The 22,654-nt window shown below is 47.7% G+C and overlaps 1 protein-coding gene and 1 long non-coding RNA gene across 2 annotated transcripts in view; one reads left to right on the top strand and one right to left on the bottom strand.

Moving 5' to 3' along the window:
• MARCHF2 (membrane associated ring-CH-type finger 2) overlaps positions 1-21,402 on the top strand; it is an 89,281-nt gene extending 67,879 nt beyond the window's left edge. Inside the window, exons 4-5 of the mRNA XM_084614180.1 lie at positions 8,778-8,987; positions 17,874-21,402. Of these exons, the coding sequence (XP_084470306.1) occupies positions 8,778-8,987; positions 17,874-18,032 (369 nt within the window). The 3' untranslated portion in view covers positions 18,033-21,402. The remainder of the gene's footprint in view (positions 1-8,777; positions 8,988-17,873) is intronic.
• On the bottom strand, positions 14,225-17,867 carry LOC311512824. The gene is made up of 2 exons (XR_014709574.1): positions 17,267-17,867; positions 14,225-17,156 (listed from the first exon to the last, which is right to left on the bottom strand). It is a non-coding gene; the product is annotated as an uncharacterized lncRNA (long non-coding RNA).
• Positions 21,403-22,654: the final 1,252 nt, after the last annotated feature.

Consider the following 22,654-nt stretch of genomic DNA (forward strand, 5'->3'; position numbering starts at 1 on the left):
AGAGGATGGCTCTAGACTGTTCTCAATGGTAGCAGATGACAGAACGAGGAGTAATGGTCTCAAGTTGCAGTGGGGGAGGTTTAGATTGGATATTAGGAAAAACTTTTTCACTAGGAGGGTGGTGAAACAGTGGAATGCGTTACCTAGGGAGGTGGTAGAATCTCCTTCCTTAGAGGTTTTTAAGGTCAGGCTTGACAAAGCCCTGGCTTGGATGATTTAACTGGGAATTGGTCCTGCTTTGAGCAGGGGGTTGGACTCGATGACCTTCTGGGGTCCCTTCCAACCCCGATATTCTATGATTCTATGATTCTAAATGGATACATAACTGGTTAAAAAACTGCAAACAGAGTAACTATTAATGGAATAAGAAAAGGAGGACTTGTGGTACCTTAGAGACTAACAAATTTATTTGAGCATAAGCTTTCGTGCATCCGACAGACTAACACGGCTGCTACTCTGAAACCTGTATTAATGGAATGATGTCAGATTGGAGGGAGGTCTGAAGTGCGGTTCTACAGGGATCTGTTTTGGGTCTGGTGTTATTAATCTTTATTAATGACCTGGAGGTAGGAATAGAGAGCAGACTGATCAAGTTTGCAGATGACACAAATCTGGGTGGGGCTGCCAACACTTTGGAGGATAGAGCTAAGATACCGAGGGTTCTTGATAAATTGGAGAACTGGGCTATAGACAACACAATGAAATCCAACAAAGACAAATATAAGGTGCTACACCGAGAAAAAAAACCCAAATGCACAAATACAGAGTGGGGGACAACTGGCTTGGCAGCAGCACTGTTCAGAAGGATCTGGGAGTTGTGGTGAATCACAACCTCAACATGAATCAGCAGTTCGATGCTGTTGCAAAAAAAAAAAAAAAGGCAAATGCAATTTTAGGTTGCATTAACAGAGGCGTAGCATGCAAGTCACGGGAAGTGAGAGTACTGCTCTACTCGGTGCTGGTTAGGCTTCAGCTGGAATACGGTGTCTAATTTTGGTCACCAATGTATAGAAAGTATGTGGAGAAATTGGAAAGGATCCAGAGGTGAACAACAATGATGATCAAAGGGATGGAATGCAAGCCATACGAGCAAAGGCTGAAGGAAGTTGGTACGTTTAGTTTGGAAAAGAGGAAATTGAGGGGGGACATGGTAGCAGTCTTCAAATACTTGAAAGGCTGTGTCATGGAGTCCCCGGGCGATGCTCTGGAACTGCTCCCTACGAAGCCAGTCAGGACTCTGGGGAAGTCTCCTTTCTGTGAGCAGACTGTCTTCAGGACACACAGCTCACACAACTTCCACCTTCCTGGGTCTGACCTCAGAGCATTCAGCATCCTCTGCCCCTCCGTGTGCTTCCCACAGCAACTCCACCCAGGCGGGGTCCTGGGGAAGCCAGAGGGTCCTGCCCCCCAACTTCGCAGTCAGACGTGACTCTCAGCCAGCCAGTAAAACAGAGGTTTATTATACCACAGGAACATGGTCTAAAACGGAACTTGGAGGTGCAGAGAACAGGATCCCTCAGCCAGGTCCATTTTGGGGGGCAGTGAGCCAGACAACTGCGTCTCCATGTCCCCAGCCAGCCCCAAAATGAAACTCTCTCCAGCCCCTCCTACTCTGGGCTTTGTCCCTTTCCCGGGCCAGGAGGTCACCTGATTCCTTTGTTCTCCAACCGTTTAGCTCTCACCTTGCAGGGGGGAAGGGCCAGGCCATCAGTTGCCAGGAAACAGGATGTTGGCCATTCTCTGGGTCCAGACCCCTGCACACACCTGCCCTCTAGGGCTCTGCAACAATCATACACCCTTATCCCACTGCCTAGATACTTAAGAACTGCATAGGGGAAACTGAGGCACCCCCACAATATTCAGAGGAAACATTAGGAACAGTCCCGCTTTGTCACAGGCTGCCATAAAAAAGATGGAGAAATGTTCTCTTTTGCCACACAGGGCAGGACAAGAGGCAACAGGTTCAAACTACAGCCCAGCAGATTCAGATTAAATCTCAGGGAACCTCAGTCGCTGGCTTTTCTCTGCTGTATAGACATGTCCTGTGAACTCGACTATTGCAACATCTTTTTCTCTGGCCTTGACAAATGCAATCTTGCCTCATTCACATCTATTCAGAATGCTGCTGCAAAGATCATTCTCCTAGACTGTTGCTTTGGCTGTGTCTCCCCTCCTTTTGCATCCGTCAGTTGGCTTCCCCTTCTCTATCACATCAAACATAAACTGCTTGTCTTCACATTCAATGCCCTTCACAGCCTGTCCCCACCCTACCTATTATCTCTATTGTAACCTCTGTTTCCCATGGGAGCTCCTTCTACAATGTATTCCTGGGTACCCACTGCTGCAGAGGCAGACTGAGCCGACAGGGCAGTGGTTAGGCACCCCACGTGTACAGGTTGAGGACATTGCAAACAGGGCTGGTGATTTGCTAAGAGAAGGGGAAATGAGAGTGGAATAAATACTACAGAGCCACTTAAACTGACAGCTGCTTAGAGAAGTGGTTTGCACTAATCCATTTATGTCTCCCTGTTCTTCAGAAGTGGTTTAAGAGGATTATGGCTCAATAGCCCACTTCTCACCCAGTCCATCACCACCACCCTGCAAGCCATCAGACCTCCATGTGCTGCCGAGTTAGGAGCATGCAGGTCCTTGCTGGTTGGACAGGTCCGGGCATGTCTCTTGGGCACTGGCATCGGTCAGAGAGGGGAGCCCCAGAAGCAGGCCTTTTCTTGCTCTGCCCTCTTGGTGCAGCTGTGCCGCGGCTCCGGGCCATGCGATAGCAGTGAGCTGCAGCTCTCTGTCCCCTGCCTCTCTCTGCTGGAGTACTCGGCCTGCAGCAAAGCTGCTTCCTCCTCCTCGGCACTGCTTGGCCAGGCTCCGGCAGTGACGCTCTCACTCTTCCCTCTTCTTGGGGTATTTTGTTGCTCACCGCGCTACACAAGGTGGGATCCTGCTCATTGCCCTCCCCCTTTGAAGTGTGCTTCACTGGGCCATACTGCAGCCACTGGCTTCCTTCAATACATTTCTTCACTGAGTGGCACCAAGCAATGCTACAAGCCCAATTCCTGTCATGTGGAGCTGGGTGTTCCATGAGAGGAGACTGCAGTTTTGTTTCAGTTCCAGCTGAAGGCATTTCCACCTACTGGGGAGGGAGTAGCTTTGCTCCAGGCCGAGACCTCCAGCAGAGAGAGGCAGGGGACAGAGAGCTGCAGCTCACCGCTATCGCATGGCCCGGAGCCGCAGCACAGCTGCACCAAGAGGGCAGAGCAAGAAAAGGCCTGCTTCTGGGGCTCCCCTCTCTGACCGATGCCAGTGCCCAAGAGACGTGCCAGGACCCCTCAGACTGCACGCTCCTAACACAGCAGCACATGGAGGTCCGATGGCTTGCAGGGTGGTGGTGATGGACTGGGTGAGAAGTGGGCTATTGAGCCATAATCCTCTTAAACTACTTCTGTAGAACAGGGAGACATAAATGGATTAGTGCAAACCAATTCTCTAAGCAGCTGTTGATTTAAGTGGCTCTGTAGTATTTATTCCACTCTCATTTCCCCTTCTCTTAGCAGATCACCAGCCCTGTTTGCAATGTCCTCAACCTGTACATGTGGGGTGCCTAACCACTGCCCTGTCGGCTCAGTCTGCCTCTGCAGCAGTGGGTACCCAGGAATCCATTGCAGAAGGCGCTCCCTCTGGAGTCAGAGGTTACGTTAGCTTAAACTGCCCTTACCCTGCACTGAATGTTTAATTATAGCGTCACCTACAGCATAACTGCTTTTTGCGACTCTCTTATTCCCAGTGAACTCACCCCACTGCAATCCCCTCTGCTACAGTTCTTATGCCTGGATGGCCACTGGCTCTCTTGGGGTGTCTTCCCTTCCCAGTACTGTGACTCTCTCTCTGGTGCTCTGTCGGTTGGTTTGGTCTCTTGTTTTGCTGTTTGTTTTAATAATTTTTGAATGAGAAGAAACCCAACAGTTCTGGAGCATGGACCTGTTATACCAATAAAATAAAAACCAGCAGGATCTTATTAAAGGGGAAAAGGCAAAATGCCACATTTATTGTGAATACAGAAAGAATCATAGTAAGCAGTTAGTTATAGCTCTAACATTCCATTCAATTTCATATTTATTCACACATTCATTCATACACACACACACACAGGTTCTGCAAGGTTGTTATCATAGTTACCAGCTTTAGAGTTGCTCATGCCAAGCCACTGGCCAGGTGGCCTGGACATGAGGCGGGAGCAGGGCCTTATTAGATGCTCCTCTGATGCTCCTGGAAGTTGGTTTGCAGAATCAGACCCCAAAGTTCTCACTTTCTAGAGTCCATTTTTATAGGAATTTCTTCCTATGCCAGTCTATGGGAATTGCTTCATCATGCTGTTGCTGAATCTATCAGCAGATGGCACATTTCTGACGGCTCCATGCTGCCAGATGTTATCTTGTTCTTTGGTTCTCCCATTCTTGAGGCTGTTGCGTGGATTCCAGTCTGCCCTCCGGGTGTCCTCTGGTTATTTCCACTTGACGCCTTCTTCAGCTGATGGACACTGGATTCTTAGGCTGGCACCTCCCTGATCATTCAGTTATTATCCACACCAAGCATCCATCCACATACATCCTCTATCTCTATTTTAATCACAATTATTAAAGCGAGATGAATACAAAAGGGTGGGGAGTCTCTGGGTGCTGTTTCTGTTGTTACAGAGTATTGCTTTGAGTCTCTCTCTGTGTGAGTAGTTGTTGTTACAAGGAATTGCTTTGAGAACAGACTCTGTCTTAGAATGTACTAACGCAATTAGCAGCTTGCAAGTTTCACACATAGAGGGAGAGAATCATAGAATCATAGAATATCAGGGTTGGAAGGGACCTCAGGAGGTCATCTAGTCCAACCCCCTGCTCAAAGTAGGACCAATCCCCAATTAAATCATCCCAGCCAGGGCTTCGTCAAGCCTGAGCTTAAAAACTTCTAAGGAAAGAGATTCTACCACCTCCCTAGGTAACGCATTCCACTGTTTCACCACCCTCCTAGTGAAAAAGATTTTCCTAATATCCAACCTAAACCTTCCCCACTGCAACTTGAGACCATTACTCCTTGTCCTGTCCTCTTCTACCACTGAGAATAGTCTAGAACCATCCTCTCTGGAACCATCTCTTAGGTAGTTGAAAGCAGCTATCAAATCCCCCCTCATTCTTCTCTTCTGCAGACTAAACAATCCCAGTTCCCTCAGCCTCTCCTCATAAGTCATGTGTTCCAGACCCCTAATCATTTTTGTTGCCCTTCGCTGGACTCTCTCCAATTTATCCACATCCTTCTTGTAGTGTGGAGCCCAAAACTGGACACAGTACTCCAGATGAGGCCTCACCAATGTCAAATAGAGGGGAACGATCACGTCCCTCGATCTGCTCGCTATGCCCCTACTTATACATCCCAAAATGCCATTGGCCTTCTTGGCAACAAGGGCACACTGCTGACTCATATCCAGCTTCTCGTCCACTGTCACCCCTAGGTCCTTTTCCGCAGAACTGCTGCCTAGCCATTCGGTCCCTAGTCTGTAGCGGTGCATTGAGTTCTTCCGTCCTAAGTGCAGGACCCTGCACTTATCCTTATTGAACCTCATCAGATTTCTTTAGGCCCAATCCTCCAATTTGTCTAGGTCCCTCTGTATCCTATCCCTGCCCTCCAACGTATCTACCACTTCTCCCAGTTTAGTATCATCCGCAAATTTGCTGAGAGTGCAATCCACACCATCCTCCAGATCATTAATGAAGATATTGAACAAAACCGGCCCCAGGACCGACCCCTGGGGCACTCCACTTGACACCGGCTGCCAACTAGACATGGAGCCATTGATCACTACCCGTTGAGCCCGACAATCTAGCCAACCTTCTACCCACCTTATAGTGCATTCATCCAGCCCATACTTCTTTAACTTGCTGACAAGAATACTGTGGGAGACCGTGTCAAAAGCTTTGCTAAAGTCAAGAAACAATACATCCACTGCTTTCCCTTCATCCACAGAACCAGTAATCTCATCATAGAAGGCTATTAGATTCGTCAGGCATGACCTTCCCTTGGTGAATCCATGCTGACTGTTCCTGATCACTTTCCTCTCATGTAAGTGCTTCAGGATTGATTCTTTGAGGACCTGCTCCATGATTTTTCCGGGGACTGAGGTGAGGCTGACTGGCCTGTAGTTCCCAGGATCCTCCTTCTTCCCTTTTTTAAAGATTGGCACTACATTAGCCTTTTTCCAGTCATCCGGGACTTCCCCAGTTCTCCACGAGTTTTCAAAGATAATGGCCAATGGCTCTGCAATCACAGCTGCCAATTCCTTTAGCACGCTCGGATGCAACTCGTCCGGCCCCATGGACTTGTGCACGTCCAGCTTTTCTAAATAGTCCCTAACTACCTCTTTCTCCACAGAGGGCTGGCCATCTATTCCCCATGTTGTGATGCCCAGCGCAGCAGTCTGGGAGCTGACCTTGTTCGTGAAGACAGAGGCAAAAAAAACATTGAGTACATTAGCTTTTTCCACATCCTCTGTCACTAGGTTACCTCCCTCATTCATTAAGGGGCCCACACTTTCCCACTGTTAATGAAACAGTACCAAAAACCAAGAGACCTCTTAATTAGTAATACCCTGGAATTTAAACTACGGGGAATCAAACTCATTTGTGATTCTAATACAGAACTTCTTTAATATGATCCAACAGACCAAGCGGGAATCCAAAAGCTTGGTCTGCATTACACCTCACCATAGAAACCTTAGGTATGGCTAGCACCTACAGATTCCTTCCTTCTTTTCTTTTCTTTTTCTTTATGGAAGGCTAAATATAATATAATCCTCAGAGGAGAGCAACTCCTGTTGTAAAACTTGGTGTCCAGCATAAAAATTAAGCAGCACTTTTACTAAATCAAGACCATTCTGCAAGAAACAAATAATGAGGTATCAGTATCCTCTGTCTGGAGGGAGAGAAAGAGCTGGGTTCTTACTAAAACAGCTTCCTACCTTCTGATTGGTACACTAGAAAGAGAACATTTACACAGGCTCACCCTCGTAACACAGAACAAGGGTTCATTGTGATGGAAATCACTGCATCACCAAATGCACAGAGGGAGAAAGTGAGCAAGTCTGTAAAGAAGGGAGAGTGTCCTGGCAAAGAGCATCTGTCTGGTGAGTGTCTCGCGGCCCGGAGCCCTTGCTTTGACTGGTGTCTTTGGGACTGTTGTGCAATGCGGCTGCCAATGGCTCTTCACACAATGGAAATGACATTGACTTTGAGCTTTGTCAGCGTGAAACAAAGGTTTCAGCTCTTTTGCCCACAAGTTTATTTGTGGAAATAGCAAAATCCCTTCCCCAGCCAATGTGACTGGGCTGAGATGGGGGAAAGAGCAGTTGAGTCCCTTGTGGGAGGCTTTCCCTAGTACATGGGGTCATTTTACAGCTGAGTCAGAGCTTTTGACCCAAGGTGCGCTATAAGAGAAGGTGGGTTTGAGTTGCCTTCCCCTGACTGTACTTGGTTTTCCAACGCTCAGCAGCCAGCCTGCCCTGTTCAGGCAAGAGGCTTTCAGTCCACATCCTGCGTGGTGGGGTTTTTTCTCATCCTGGTTTCCTACTTAGTTAATTCAGCAGGGATTATTCCCCCCAAGTTTGCTGCCTCTGAGGTGATGACAGCATCAAGAATATCTTATTTGGAGTTAATCATCCCCTAGACAGAAGGGTCTGGGTAAGCATCGGTAGAGTCACTGGACTGCAGGGCCTAGGAGAGGCCCAAGGTGAAGCAAAATCATGGAGATCTCTCAATTTTAAAGCTGGCAGAGAAAGGCAATTCCATTTAATGGAGGATTTTAAAATTTGGTTTAATTAGGAACAAAACCCAAAAATGTTTAGTCTTCAGATGGGAATGGCATCCCACCTCCAGGCAGTCCGCCTGGTGGGCTTTGGACCTGGGAGCCCAGGGTCCCCAACAGCCTACCAGGCAGGCTGCTGAGGACCCAGGTAGGCAAGCTGGTGGAAAACCAGGTAGGTTTCCATCAGAGCCCTGACTGAATTCCATCAGACCTTCAGCAAAATCAAACTGAGTCCGTGGTTTAGTCAGAAATTTTCTAACCAGCTCACTCTGTTTTGACTGTTGTGGCATGTTTAATATCACTCAGATTCAGCACCTTTGGAGGATGTGTTTGCTCTCTCTAATTCAGTGAAAGAAATGTCTCCTGCTGGCAAAGTGAACAGGAACTCCTGCTTCCTCTCAGCTCCCTGCCCAGGTCCCAGAGCCAGCTTGATTGGATTGCAGGCCTAAAACAAAACCTCTCAATACAAGAGATGAATCCTCACTGCTAAAGCAATGAATCCTGCATGAAGTGTTGGGCAAGAAGATGCTGGCTCATTTGCATTGTAAGATTACAGTAAGCATCACCTAGAAAGAGCTGCACTCAACTTCTAAGATGCCTTGTCTGCCAGCAGCAGCCTGCCCTTTGCTGCTGTTTGGAGAGCAGCACTCTGCTTTGAGTGCTCTTAGTCAGGTGTTCCCCTCTGCACATGCAGATGTGTTAACACCTCCCGTATGCTTGGTTAGTGTTTAAAAACATGCTCTGCATTTTTAACCAGTTTTTATGAGGCCTTGTGCGTTGTTATTGTTATAAAGCACCAGGTGCATTTATAGGATGCAAATAATGAGAAGCAAACACACTATAGCTCCTATTTCGCTCCCACACGTGCGTATGTATTAGCTCTTGTGTGTCACTGCCTAATCATCTCTTTCCTCTTCTTCGTGTAGTGGCTGAAGGATCCTGGCCCTCGTAATGAGAAGAGGACCCTCTTCTGTGACATGGTGTGTTTTCTGTTCATTACTCCCCTGGCAGCAATCTCGGGCTGGCTGTGTCTTCGTGGTGCCCAGGATCACTTGCAGTTCAACAGCCGGCTGGAAGCCATTGGACTGATAGCACTTACTATTGCACTTTTTACTATCTACGTCCTTTGGACACTGGTGAGTGAACAGTGAAATGTAACAGTTGCCAAGTGCCACCCAGTACCTGAGCCCAGGGCCCTGTTACATTTAAAGTGGTTTCTCAGTTACGGGAATTGAAAGCAGAGCATCCCAGGAGTTTAGTTTGTTTTCCCAGAGCTCAGTCATGGATGTGTCTGCAGTTCCTCCATAGCTGCCCAGTCCTTAGTCCATACCAAGAGGCAAATCTTTGGCTGTTCCCATTAAATACAAATAAATGAAATTTTAAAATGTAACGTGCTGAGGTCAATGACACTTGGAAATGAGTTTCTGCCAGTGCATGCTAACTCACTGCATATCATCAGGAACATCTACAGATGGACATTAGGGCAACAGCCCTTTTGGTGTAGTGTGTGCAGTGTGGGATGTAGACGTGGACAGACCAAGCCTGACATTAGCATGGGGACCGGTTTGGTTAGCAAGAATGGGGAGAGGAGTAAGAAGCCCTACTGTTCTTTGTCTTCCTGTTTTCAAATAAAAATCCCAGGATCTTGGCACTCCGGTAAAAACAATACTGTGGATAAGAACACAGGAATCTGCACTCCTGTCAGCCTGGTCAAAGGCTCTATTAAATATATCAGTGAGGTATAGTCAGGCTCTGTCCAAGAGCAGCACTGTCATGGCGAAGAGGGGAAAGGAGCACTAGTCTATAGAATGGTTTGTGGGACTCCTCTTGGAGATCAGCTGGGGTCACTGAAATTCCAGTAGGAAGCTACCGAAAGGATTTTTTAAAAGCTCTGAGAAAATGCACAGGGGCCACAAAGTGGTTTGTTTAAAAGTCAGACTCCAGCCAAGCTGGAGGAGACCTGCCCTCTTCTTCTCACTTGAGAAATTGTACCTGTAAGTCTCTTGTAGCAGAGCAGTCCTTTCTTCTTTGAGTGATTGCTCATGTCCATTCCATTGTAGGTGTGTGTGCTCGCCGCATAGATTCATAGATATCAAGGTCAGAAGAGACCATTATGATCATCCAGTCTGACCTCCTGCACAACGCAGGCCACAGAACCTCACTCATCCACTCCTGCGATAAACCTCTCACCTATGTCTGAGCTATTGAAGTCCTCAAATCATGGTTTAAAGACTTCAAGCTGCAAAGAATCCTCCAGCAAGTGACCTGTGCCCCACACTACAGAGGAAGGCAAAAAACCCCCAGGGCCTCTTCCAATCTGCCCTGGAAGAAAATTCCTTCCCGACCCCAAATATGGCGATCACTGATCAGCAAGATTCACCAGCCAGGTACCCAGGAAAGAATTCTCTGTAGTAACTCAGATCCCACCCCATCTAACATCCCATCACAGGCCATTGGGCCTATTTACCACCAATATTTAAAGATCAATTAATTGCCAAAATCATGTTATCCCATCTTACCATCTCCTCCATAAACTTATCGAGTTTAATCTTGAAGCCAGATAGGTCTTTTGCCCCCACTGCTTCCCTTGGAAGGCTATTCCAGAACTTCACTCCTCTGATGGTTAGAAACCTTCATCTAATTTCAAGTCTAAACTTCCCGATGGCCAGTTTATATCCATTTGTTCTTGTGTCCACATTGGTACTGAGCTTAAATAATTCCTCTCCCTCTCCGGTATTTATCCCTCTGATATATTTATAGAGAGCAATCATATCTCCTCTCAGCCTTCTTTTGGTTAGGCTAAACAAGCCAAGCTCCTTGAGTCTTCTTTCATAAGACAGGTTTTCCGTTCCTTGGATCATCCTAGTAGCCCTTCTCTGTACCTGTTCCAGTTTGAATTCATCCTTCTTAAACATGGGAGACCAGAATTGCACACAGTATTCCAGGTGAGGTCTCACCAATGCCTTGTATAACGCAACTAACACCTCCTTATCTCGACTGGAAATACCTCGCCTGATGCATCCCAAGACCTCATTAGCTTTTTTCACGGCCATATCACATTGGCAGCTCATAGTCATCCTGTGATCAACCAATACACCAAGGTCCTTCTCCTCCTCCGTTACTTCTAATTGATGCGTCCCCAGCTTATAACTAAAATTCTTGTTATTAATCCCTAAATGCATGACCTTACACTTCTCACTATTAAATTTCATCCTATTACTATTACTCCAGTTTATAAGGTCATCCAGATCCTCCTGTATGATATCCCAGTCCTTCTCTAAATTGGCAATACCTCCCAGCTTTGTATCATCCGCAAACTTTATTAGCACAATCCCACTTTTTGTGCCGAGGTCAGTAATAAAATGATTGAATAAGATTGGTCCCAAAACCGATCCCTGAGGAACTCCACTGGTAACCTCCCTCCAGCCTGACAGTTCAACTTTCAGTATGACCCGCTGTAGTCTCCCTTTTAACCAATTCCTTATTCACCTTTCAGTTTTCATATTGATCCCCATCTTTTCCAATTTAATTAATAATTCTCCATGTGGCACCGTATCAAACGTCTTACTGAAATCTAGGTAAATTAGATCCACTGCGTTTCCTTTGTCTAAAAATGTTACTTTCTCAAAGAAGGAGATCAGATTGGTTTGGCATGATCTACCTTTTGTAAAACTATTTTGTCCCATTTACCATTGACCTCAATGTCCTTAACTACTTTCTCCTTCAAAATTTTTTCCAAGACCTTGCATACTACAGATGTCAAACTAACAGGCCTGTAGTTACCCGGATCACCTTTTTCTCCTTTCTTAAAAATAGGAACTATATTAGCAATTCTCCAGTCATATGGTACAACCTCTGAGTTTACAGATTCATTAAAAATTCTTGCTAATGGGCTTGCAATTTCATGTGCCAATTCCTTTCATATTCTTGGATGAAGATTATCTGAGCCCCCCGATTTAGTCCCATTAAGCTGTTCGAGTTTTGCTTCTACCTCAGATATGGTAATATCTACCTCTGTATCCTCAGTCCCATTTGTTATGCTACCATTATCCCTAAGAGCCTCATTAGCCTTATTAAAGACTGAGGCAAAGTATTTGTTTAGAGATTGGGCTGGATATTGGGCTGTAAGTTTTTTCCTCAGTGGTATCCATAGCGGACCGGCTCTGGCGCCCTCTAGAGTGGCGCACGTATGTGCTGATATAAGGGGCACTGCCAGCCCTGTCCCTCCCTCAGTTCCTTCTTACTGCCAATGTCAATGGTAGAATGCTCCCCTTGCTCTATCAGGTGGTTCTCTTTCAGTGTTCTTTGAACTTTTATTGTGTAAACAGTTGTAGACAGTTATCAGTTTCCTTATAGTGTTAGTGTATTTAGTTATTCATAGTCCCCTGAGGGACTTAGCCCAGGGACGGGGCATGCCCTGTTCCCCGGGTTTCAAGCTGTGCAATCACTGTAAGAAACCCATGCCAAGCAAAGATCCACATCTTAGTTGTTTGAAGTGTCTGGGTGAGTCCCACATTCGTGAAAAGTGCCATATTTGCAAAGGATTCAAGCCCTGGCCCAGAAAGGAGAGAGACATCAGGCACCACGCTCTCCTCATGAAGTCTGCTCTTGCACCAGCCTCAGAGCCAGCACATTCGGACTCGGTGCGAGTACTTCGGCATCGACAAGAAGTGTGCCCTCACCACTGGCTGCCTCCTGACGCCGGTCCTTGTCACCGGTACCAGCCAAAAGGCACAAGAAGCACACCAGGAGGGGACACTCCCAAGAGTCCCATAAGGACAAGGGAGAAGAGGAGCCTGGACCGAGTTGGGCCATTTCGCTGTCACTGGAGAATAGCCAGGTGGCATCCTCGCCTATTGGGCCTAGTCCATCCCGTGACCTGCCTCCTACCCCAGGGAGCGGTAGAGGCATGTGATACCTCATGGTGCTGTCCACCCTAGAACCCTTTCAAGTGGCAAAAGACATCTTCTCCCTCCTGGTGCCGCCTGCTCCTCGGAAAGAGAGGCTTAAGGACCCCTCCTACCCACCCGTTTCTGAGGGAAAGCCCTCAATGGCACCCCTGCAGAAGTCACTCCCATGGCACTATACCCCAGCCCACTTGCCAGGACCAAAGCCGCATCCCAAATCGCAGACCCACGGCTACTCAGCAGGTTCCTAGCAATCCACACATCAGTCACTGGGTCCGTCACCCAAAAGTTGCCACTTCCTGGTTCACAGGCGCTGCTCACCAGAGCCTCGGCGCTCCCCGCCCAGAGTCACAACACCACTCTTCGGAACGACGTCAGTTGCCGGAGCCCCGGGGACAATCACCGGAGCCCTGTCACCAGAGCCAGGTTGCTGGCCACCGGAATCCAGACATCGGTTGCTGGAGCGTTGTAGACAATCTCCATGCTCCCGGTCACCGGAGCCTGCGCACCATTCCCGAAGCAGGTGGCATCGTTCTCCAGATTATTACCGGGCATATGAGCAGCACCGCTGATTGTCGGATACGCGACATGGCTCAGCAGGGTCCCGATACCACTACCCGATTGGCAGGCACAAGACCGCCAGACATAGTGGGGAAACCTACCCTACGGTGATGCCACCATGGTCACCAGAGGAAGATTGTTCCTCCTTGGGCTCTAAGAGCAAGGAGTCAATGGCCTCCAGGGATCAACTGCCACCTGCACGGCAAACAGGTTCTTCCCAGAGCCAAGCTGCAGGCATGTGGCTGCAGGGTCAGTGGCCTGGGCCCTGGCAAGTCTATAACCCATGGGCAATTCCCCAGGCTGGGGGACCTCAGTCTCAGCCCTCAGTCTCAGGGGCATTGGAAAAACCTTCGGCCTTAGTGTCTCAACCGCTCCTGGGCTCGGACATCATGTCGGTTCAAGGGGCCCAAGAACTACTTCCTCCAGTGGACGTGGTTCCCTAGGCAGGGGACATAGAACCCGCCCCTCTTCCTGGGCTGGCCGCCACCACCTCATTGCCTGATGAGGCAGTAGCTGACCTGTTGCAGACTGTGCCTCAGGATGATGTCAGAGCCCACCAGGAGCTGCTTAAACGGGTGGCAACCAACCTGGGACTGCAGGCGGAGGAGATGTCCGAACCCACGGATTCCCTATTTGATGTCTTTCGGCTGCAGCCCTGGCAAAGGGGCTCTACCCATGCACAATGGGGTAGTAAAGATTGTAAAAGCCCTGTGGCAGACCCCATCATCCCTGCCACCCATGTCTAAGTGGGCAGAGTGCAAATACTATGTTTCTGCAAAGGGTTTTGAGTACTTATATACATAGCCCTCTCCTGGGTCTCTGGTGGTCGCGGCTGCCAACTAGCACGAAAGGCAGGGGCAGTCCTGCTCAACCCCCAAAAAATTAAGATGCCAAACGACTTGATCTGTAGGGCAGGAAAATTTATTCTAAAGCAAGCCTACAGCTTTACATCGCAAACCACCAGGCTCTGCTCGGCAGGTATCACTTCAATGTATGGCAGTCCACAGCCAAGTTTGCTAATTCACTCCCGGAGGACGCCAAACGGAAGTTCGATGCCACACTAGAGGAAGGCAGGGCAATTGAAAGAGTCTCCCTCCAGGCTGCCTCAAACATGGCAGACTCTGCAGTGGCCATGAGAAGGACATCATGTCTTCAATCATCTAGTCTGTTGGCGGAGGTCCAACAGTCTATTCAGGACCTCCCATGCGACGGCTTGGCCCTGTTTTCTGAACAAACAGACAGCAGATTACACGGCCTAAAAGACTCAAAGGCCACTCTTTGCTCGCTGGGCCTGTACACTCCAGCCCATGCTAGAAAGAGATTTAAACCTCAGCAAATGCAGAGGTTGATGGGCCAGACCAGAGTGGAATCGTACTGCAGAAAGAGATGGGGATATAGGCGTCACCAAGGCCAATTGCCTGTGGTGGGGGCTCATTTGGGCTCGAGCCGTGCCCCTCCCAAAAACAAGCCGTCATTTTGAGGGGACGCTCGAGGACAACCTCCCAGCCTGCAACCAGGATCTGTCTCACCCTTTATTTTCCCACCATTTGCTACCTTTCCTCCTGGCTTGGACCACCATAACTACGGACAGCTGGGTCCTCAATACAGTGGCAGCGTGGTATATCCTCCAATTTTGTTCTATCCCCCCTTCCTACACCCTTCCCCATCTCTCCTCAGGGACCCTTCTCATGAGCAATTGCTCGCCCAGAAAGTGCAAGCCCTCCTGTGGCTGGGAGCCGTGAAGGAAGTGCCAGCAGAATGAATTGGGAAAGGTTTTTACTTCTGGTACTTTCTGATTCCGAAGGCCAAAGGGGCGCTACAGCCATCCTGAACCTACAAGACCTCAAAAAGTATCTTGAGAAGTTGAAGTTCTGCATGAACTCCCTGGCCTCCATCATCCCCTCCCTGGATCCTGGAGACTGATATGCTGCCCTCAACCTAAAAGAAGCTTACTTTCATATCTCAATATTTCCCGGCCACAGGAGATTTCTACGTTTTGTGGTCGGTCAGACACATTACCAGTTCTACAAGGACAAGGTGCAGCTGCGGCCCTATCTTGCCTTCCTGCCAAAGGTGGTGTCGCACTTCCATGTCAGTCAGGATATCTTCCTCGGAGTGTTCTTTCTCAAGCCTCACACGACCAATGAGGATAGATTTGGAGTTCATCCAGCCCTTCTGCAGATCAGCTCAGCTCTTTATTGCAATAGCTGACAGGATGAAGGGTCTTCCGGTGTCCCTTCAGAGGATTTCAGACTGGATCACCACCTGCATCCGCACTTGTTACAAGTTGGCATAGGCTGTACCTCCACAGATAGTGAAGGCCCACTCACCTAGGGATCAGGCATCTTCAGCTGCCTTCTTGGCACATGTTCCTATCCAGGACATCTGCAGGGTTGCCACATGGTCTTCGGTACACACATTCACCATGCGTACCCCCTTACCCAGCAGGCCAGAGATGACGCTGGATTTGGCAAAGCTGTGTTAAAATCGACACAGCCTGACCGCCTCCAGAGGTACTACTTGGGAGTCACCTACAATGGAGTGGGCCTGAGCAATCACTTGAAAAACGGTTGCTAATCTTTTGCTACTGTTCTTCGAGATGTATTGCTCATGGCCATTCCATGACCCACCCTCCTTCCCCGCTGTCAGAGTTCTGGCTAGAAGGAACTGAGGGAGGGAGGGGGCTGGCAGAACCCTTATACCAGCGCATACGCGCGTCACTCCAGAGGGCACCAGAGCCGGTCCCCTACGGAGACCACTGAGGCAAAAACTACCGGCACCAGAGCCCATGGCGAGCACACACACCTACAATGGCATGGACACGAGCAGCACATCTCAAGAACAACGGTTACGAAAGGCTAGTAACTGTTTTTTCTTACCCACAGTATGCAGAGTTCTCTATTGTAGCAGAGCAGCCCAGCAATACAGCCTTAAAATTGCCTGTCACTGCCTTGGAGTTAACAAGTTACCATAGACCTCTGGGAATCTGTGACTGACATTGTTTCTGGGCTCTCTGCCCCAGCTGTGCATGGGATGCTAAGGGCATTGTTACTGGGAACAGGTTCTTCCTGCGTGCTCCCCACTTGCCCAGCTCCAGGGCATGTTGAATCTGTCAGTCAGGAGCACATGGCCTGAGAGAGGGGGAAATCAGTCTGAATTTGACATCTAAAGGCAGTGTCGTGTCATGTTGTATCTGTGTGCCCACCCCCACCCCCACTTTCTGAAACACAAAGAACTGACCAAAGTCTGGGGGATAGTTCCCAGCCTTCTGTTGTTGGAGCCTTCCCCTCCCCACATAGATTGTTGCCCCCTTTCTTCAGCGTTATGCCCCTCACTCCATTTTCTGTTCAGTTTCTCTGTGGGTTTGTGAATGTGACTCTTTATTTTGTTTTTGTTCTCTCTCTCCATCCCTTTTCAACTCCCCAAACACACACACACACACACGCTCTCTGCTGCCATATGGCCAGGAAGGGAGAACATTGGAGGTGGGGAGCAAAGAGGGAGTTGATGGTTCACAACTCTGTGGGCAGGCCATGACAAGTGTGTTCCCCTCCCCTTCAACTTTGGGAATCCCAGGTCTGGTGTGAAAACTTAGCCCAAATCGCGCTGCAGCGTCCTGATTTGAAACCGTTTGTGGAGTCCCATGTCCATCGTCCCAGCCTGCTTCTGGGCTCCTGTTCCATCCAGCCATAGGGCCTGGCAAACTTCAGTTGCATCACTTCTGGGTTCAGGCTGAGTCCTGGGCTCAGCTGTGGGAGGAAATGTGGGTCCCTCTGGCAGCAGGAATGTTTTCAGAGGGAAATGAGGAAAGGCTGAAGCGCAACCAAAGTGTAGTCACTGCAGGCAGGAAAACAAGTTACTGCAAGAACTTCAAAAAACAGAGTATAGGGCCAAGCTCCCCCACCGCCTGCCACTTGCAGGGATTTGACCATATGAGATTCACTCACCCTCCTGATCCTGCTATAGACCTGCCTTGCTGAATGTTCCCTCGCAGAATGCCTGGTGGGACATTCATTCTAATCCCAGATCTGGCACTCTGGTTAACTCGTGCACAGGAATAAGATTCCTGTTGCAGTCCCTTAGAGGGACACCCTGTACTTCCATGGTATCTCCATAGATCCTCTCCAGAGGGCACTGGGACTGGTGTAAACCAAATCAAGCAAACTCTGGCCCAGGAATGTGTGCTCTCAGCAAATCCAGCTGGTCTGTGTTACTAGTTAGGAACAATTTCTTAAAATAAAAAAACAACAAAAAACAAGGTCTTGAGTTTGCAAACAATCAGTGAAATTCCTCAGCAAAGGCTTGAAGCTCAAGGCTTGAAGAGGTGTCTTCCAGCCACTTCAGGCACAGCTTTGTCTCCCTTGGCTTCAGCGGGCTGTGGAAAGAGTGCAGGAATACATTTTGCTGGGCTCAGGAAGGCAGCTAATGCTACCATTATATCTCACTAGCTGTTCCCAGCATTGTCTGCTCCTGGGCACAGACATTCAGCTCCCATCCATTCCCTGGCAGGCCCAGGCAGCTCAGTAATCAGACCAAAACTTTGTTGTCCATCAGGTTTCATTCCGTTATCATTGCCAGCTGTATTCGGAGTGGAGAAGGACCAATCAGAAAGTCCGCTTAATGATTCCGGACTCCAAGAGCCCTTATCCTCTCCAGCATTCCCTGCTCTCCACCAAGCTTATGAAGAAGAATGCAGATGAAACAACTGTGTGAGTTATCCCATGCCAGATATCCTCCGAATAGGGCAGCTGTGAGCAAGGCGAGGACGAGAGCGGCTTTGCAGGAATGTCGGCAGAGAAGCGGATTGAATCTTTTTCTGCGGACAAGGTGTGTGACAGCTGCAGCGACCTGGCAAAACAATCATCCCAACCAAAGGGACTTTGCACTCAGCAAGTACTTTAGTTTGAGGCAAACAAACAGATGATAAACATTTGACTGTGTGAGATGGCCCCAAAGGGCTCTGAATCCACAGAGACAGAAAGCCAGATGTGTTTATCTGCCAGAATTCTTTCTTAAAACTAAATACATTAAGTGGAAAAAAATCCCTCTATATAGCTATATATAAATATTATTTTTAATGGCCATGCATATTGTGTTTCAGTCCTTTTGTGTTGATATAGACATTTTTCTAAGCTTCAGTATAGAAGCTGGCAGCCTGATCTCATTCAGAGGTTGAATCTGTGCCATTTCTCAAAATGAGCATATAAAGAACACTTCTCATTGGACATTGCTAAAAGTTCCTGTCTCCTTTGCACTAAATGGATTTTGAGATCATTGCAGCAGGTTTTCTCCTTTGTTTTCTGTAGTGGTGGTATTGTCCTTTTGGCAAGGTTGTGTGTGCTTTTAATAATTATTATAATCCCAGAAGGAGTAAAATGACATAATACTGAATGGAGATATTTTGTATTGTAAAATACTGTAATCTTGCAAATTTCACAATGTTTCAGAATATGAAAACTCTCACTTGAAGCTGTGAGCTCATAAAATATGAAATTATCACTTTATCCCTAGGACTCTGCTGTGTTCAGCTGTTGGTATACTATTACTCCTGCTAAACATAACACAGTGACTGACTCCAGGTGCTAAGACGATATGATCCTAAAAATCACTGCATGGGCCAGAGACAGCCCATTCAGGAGCCCCTCATGTGCTTAAAACCCTCTAAAGGCTGAGAGAGGAGCTGTCGCCACCCCCAAAAGAGCCGAGTTGGGTTCTCAGTGGCTAATGTATTCTGTTCATGTTCCCTAAGATCAACATGTGCCCTGCTAGAAGTCTGAGATACACTACCATTAGCTCCTGCGTGGATCTCACGGGACATATTCATGTTCTGCATCCCAAGCAGCAGGGAGGGAAACCGTCAGGACTCCCTGCGTAGTGACCTTCCATGCACACAGCCCCTGGGGCTGCTATTTGGAGAGTCACTGGAATTGCTGCCTGGACAATCAATGGCCCTAACTCAGGTATTTTCATGGGTTTTCAGGGCTGAATGGACTCCCAGGTCACTCTCTAGTCCAGGGCACGGGTTTCTCCTCTTGCCACCTAGTGCATCCAGTTGCCTCTGCAATAAGCTTAGCAAATAGCCCTTGACACCTTGCAGTGGAAGATCTGCCAAGGGATTTCCAGCAACTCTTCGTTCATAGCTAGTGTAAATGTTCCTCTTCCTGGCTTTGGCCTTCAGTCCTTGCCTCATCCTCTTCCACCTCCCACTTCTGTGAGCCTCAAACAATCCCTCCTCTATTTAATATTCTACTGTACACAGTGCCAGTCTGCAGGTGTTCAGTAACCATGGTCCAAGCGAATGCAGCCTGGCAAGTGCTCTGATTATAGAGAGCTATTTCGGAGAGCAATATTCTGAGATCCAAATACTGCAACTATTAAGGGAAATAGCAAAGAGTAGGCAGGTTTGAATTATCGAGCTGTACTTGCATCCATGCATCATGATTCTGAGACTCGAGTTGCTGAACTCAGAGGTGGAATTTAGCTTGGATAGCACAGTTCTGAGCCTTAGTCCCATAGTTCCCAAATTGCTGGATTCTAAATCCAACCTGCCCTTTTCCGTTCTCTCTCCTGCCTGGCTGAGCTGGATCCTTTTGCCAGAGCGGCCCCTCTCCCCTCCCTGGCTTTCGGTTTGGATCAAATTAAAAAAATCCTTGATGGGCAATGCTTGCCTAACTGATCATATGAAATGCTCAGCTCTCTCTCCTGGGGTCGATGGTTCCATGTGGCCAGGGCTTTGCTGTGTGGCTGGCTTCCCTCCTGTGTCTGCCTTGCACTATTCATTGGTGATTGGGTGGTAGGTTACTGTGGGACATCTTTCACTCTTTTCTCCCAGGGTTTGGTGCGGGTTTGTGCATGTTCCCATCACTGATTGAGGGAAAGTCTCTTCTCTCGTCTGATAGCTCCTTGGTACCTGGGACAATAGTTCTCTCCTTTGTCACATCCACACAGTACAGAGGCTTTGCTCCCCTCTTCCCACTGCTGCCTTTCTCCCCAGCTTCCTGGGAAGGCCCTTGTCTCTTCCCTTCTGCTGGTTATCCTTCAGTCTAGACTCTCCAAGGAGGCTGGCATACCCTGTTGAATTCCTTACAGCCCTGGTGAGACGTGAAAGGCTCCTTCAGCAGAGGTGCAATCTGAGGGGCTTGTGGGTGGCTTCACAATAGTAATCAAAATCCTGTTGGTGTTTGTGCGAAATCACGAGGAGCCCATTCAGACTCCTAGCAGCTCCTAAATGCAGCTGCAGGCTGCTCCACAGGTTTGGCCAGGTCTCTCTAGTGCTTTCCAAGAGCCACGTGAACTCACTGACACTGACTGCACGGTTATTGGAAAAGCACAGCCACACTTCCAGGCTTAACTGCTCTTAAGTAGTAGCTGCCTCCCGCTCCTTGCAGTTTTCTGCATTAGTGTGTTGTACATGTTCCCCCGGGGTGTGAGATCTGGTTACAGCCATTCACTGTGCAGACACCTGTGTCTTGGGTGCATTTTTCTCCAAATGTGTTCCCTTTTATTTGACCTCCCCAGATCCAACCAGCCCCTGGGAGGTGGTTCCTTTGACACATCTAGCACAGACGTAAGTCTCAAAATTCAGCTCACAGTCATATGTGCATTCATGATAATAGTAAATAAATAGCAAATAAATTGGTTAGTCTCTAAGGTGCCACAAGTCCTCCTTTTCTTTTTGCGAATACAGACTAACACGGCTGTTACTCTGAAACATGATAATAGTAATGACTCTAATGTAACCAGTCTTTCAAATAGAAACCCAGCGTTGATACAAATCTGCAACTGTGAAACCTGGGAGTCCCTCTCTTGGGTGATGGGGGTGGCTGATCCTCTCCCATGGAAGTGTAGCTTTATTTTCTCTCTGCAGCCTTGTATTTATAGTACTTTCCAAGTAATCTGAGTTGTTGCATGTGCCCCTGTAAAATGGTGATACCCACTTTTGAATCCTCTAGGGCCTCCTCCTTCCCAGCGGAGACATTTAGCTCTTGTGGAGTCTGGAAAATCAGCGTCTCTGCTCTCGCACGTTTTAGTGTCCCGGAGGAAATACACCGTGTGATTATGTAAATAAAAGTGAAACAACTTTTGTGGTTGTTGTGTTGTTATTGGAAGAGGCAGGATGTGCTCAGTGACAAATGCTTGCTGGAAAGAAACAGCCTTCCAGTCTCACTTACCAGGCCATGATTTAGAGCACTGTGAAGACTGTCGCAGCCCTGCTTCTGTAAAGCTCCAGAGTTTCGAAACCTATGCTGCTAGGCTGCAGCTGAAAGCTGCCTTCTGCCTAAAGGCACCACACACAAGCCCCTTCCTCGGCTTCAGAGTCCAGAACAACTCAACGGAGGACGAAGGCCATACTGGTTAAAAAACCAACCTGGTTTAGAAGGGAAGTGTTGGCAACTCTAAAAAAATGACGTAACAAATGGAAGAAAGGGGAAGTTGATAGTAATGAATATAAATCAGAAGTTAGGACTGAAAAGGGACATAAAGAGAAATCTGTGGCCAGCAGAGTTAAGGATAATAAGGAGGAGTTTTTAAAATATATTAGGAACAAAAAGAAACCTGGCAATGATATTGGTCTATTACTAGATGGAAATGGTAGAATTATCAATAATGCAGAAAAGGCAGACGTGTTCAATAAATATTTCTGTTCTGTATTTGGGGGAAAAACATGATACAGTCTCATCATATGGTGGTAACACTCTTTCCCTTGCACTAGTATCTCTGGATAGCAGTTACTGATGTTAGATATTTTTAAATCACCGGGCCTAGACAACTTGCACCCAGGAGTTTTAAAAGAGCTGGCGGAGGAGCTCGCTGGATTGTTAATGTTGATTTTCAGTAAGTCTTAGAGCACTGGGGAAGTTCCAGAAGACTGGAAGAAAGCTAATGTTGTGCCAGGTTTTAAAAAGGGTAACCAGGATGACCTGGGTAGGTGTAGGCCTTTCAACCTGTCGTCAATTCCAGGCAGGATAATGGAGCAGCTGATGCGGAATTCAATAAAGAAGTAAAGTAGGCTAATGTAATTAATGCAAATCAGCATGGGTTTATAGTAAATAGATCCTGTCATACTAACTTGATACTTTTTTATGAGATTATAAAGTTTAGTTGATAAAGGTAATAGTGTTAACATAATATACTTAGACTCCTGCAAGGCATTTAATTTGGGGCTGCTCAATATTTTGGTTAAAAAACGAGAGTGATATGAAATTAACATGGCACATACTACATGGATTAAAAACTGGCTAAGTGATAGGTTTCAAAATGTATTTGTAAATTAGGAGTCCTCATCGAGAGGCTATTTCTCCAATGGAGCCCTGCAGCAATCAGTTCTTGGCTGT

The sequence above is a fragment of the Lepidochelys olivacea genome (assembly GCF_965140295.1).
Source record: "Lepidochelys olivacea isolate rLepOli2 genome assembly, chromosome: 25".
NCBI lineage: Eukaryota > Metazoa > Chordata > Testudines > Cheloniidae > Lepidochelys > Lepidochelys olivacea.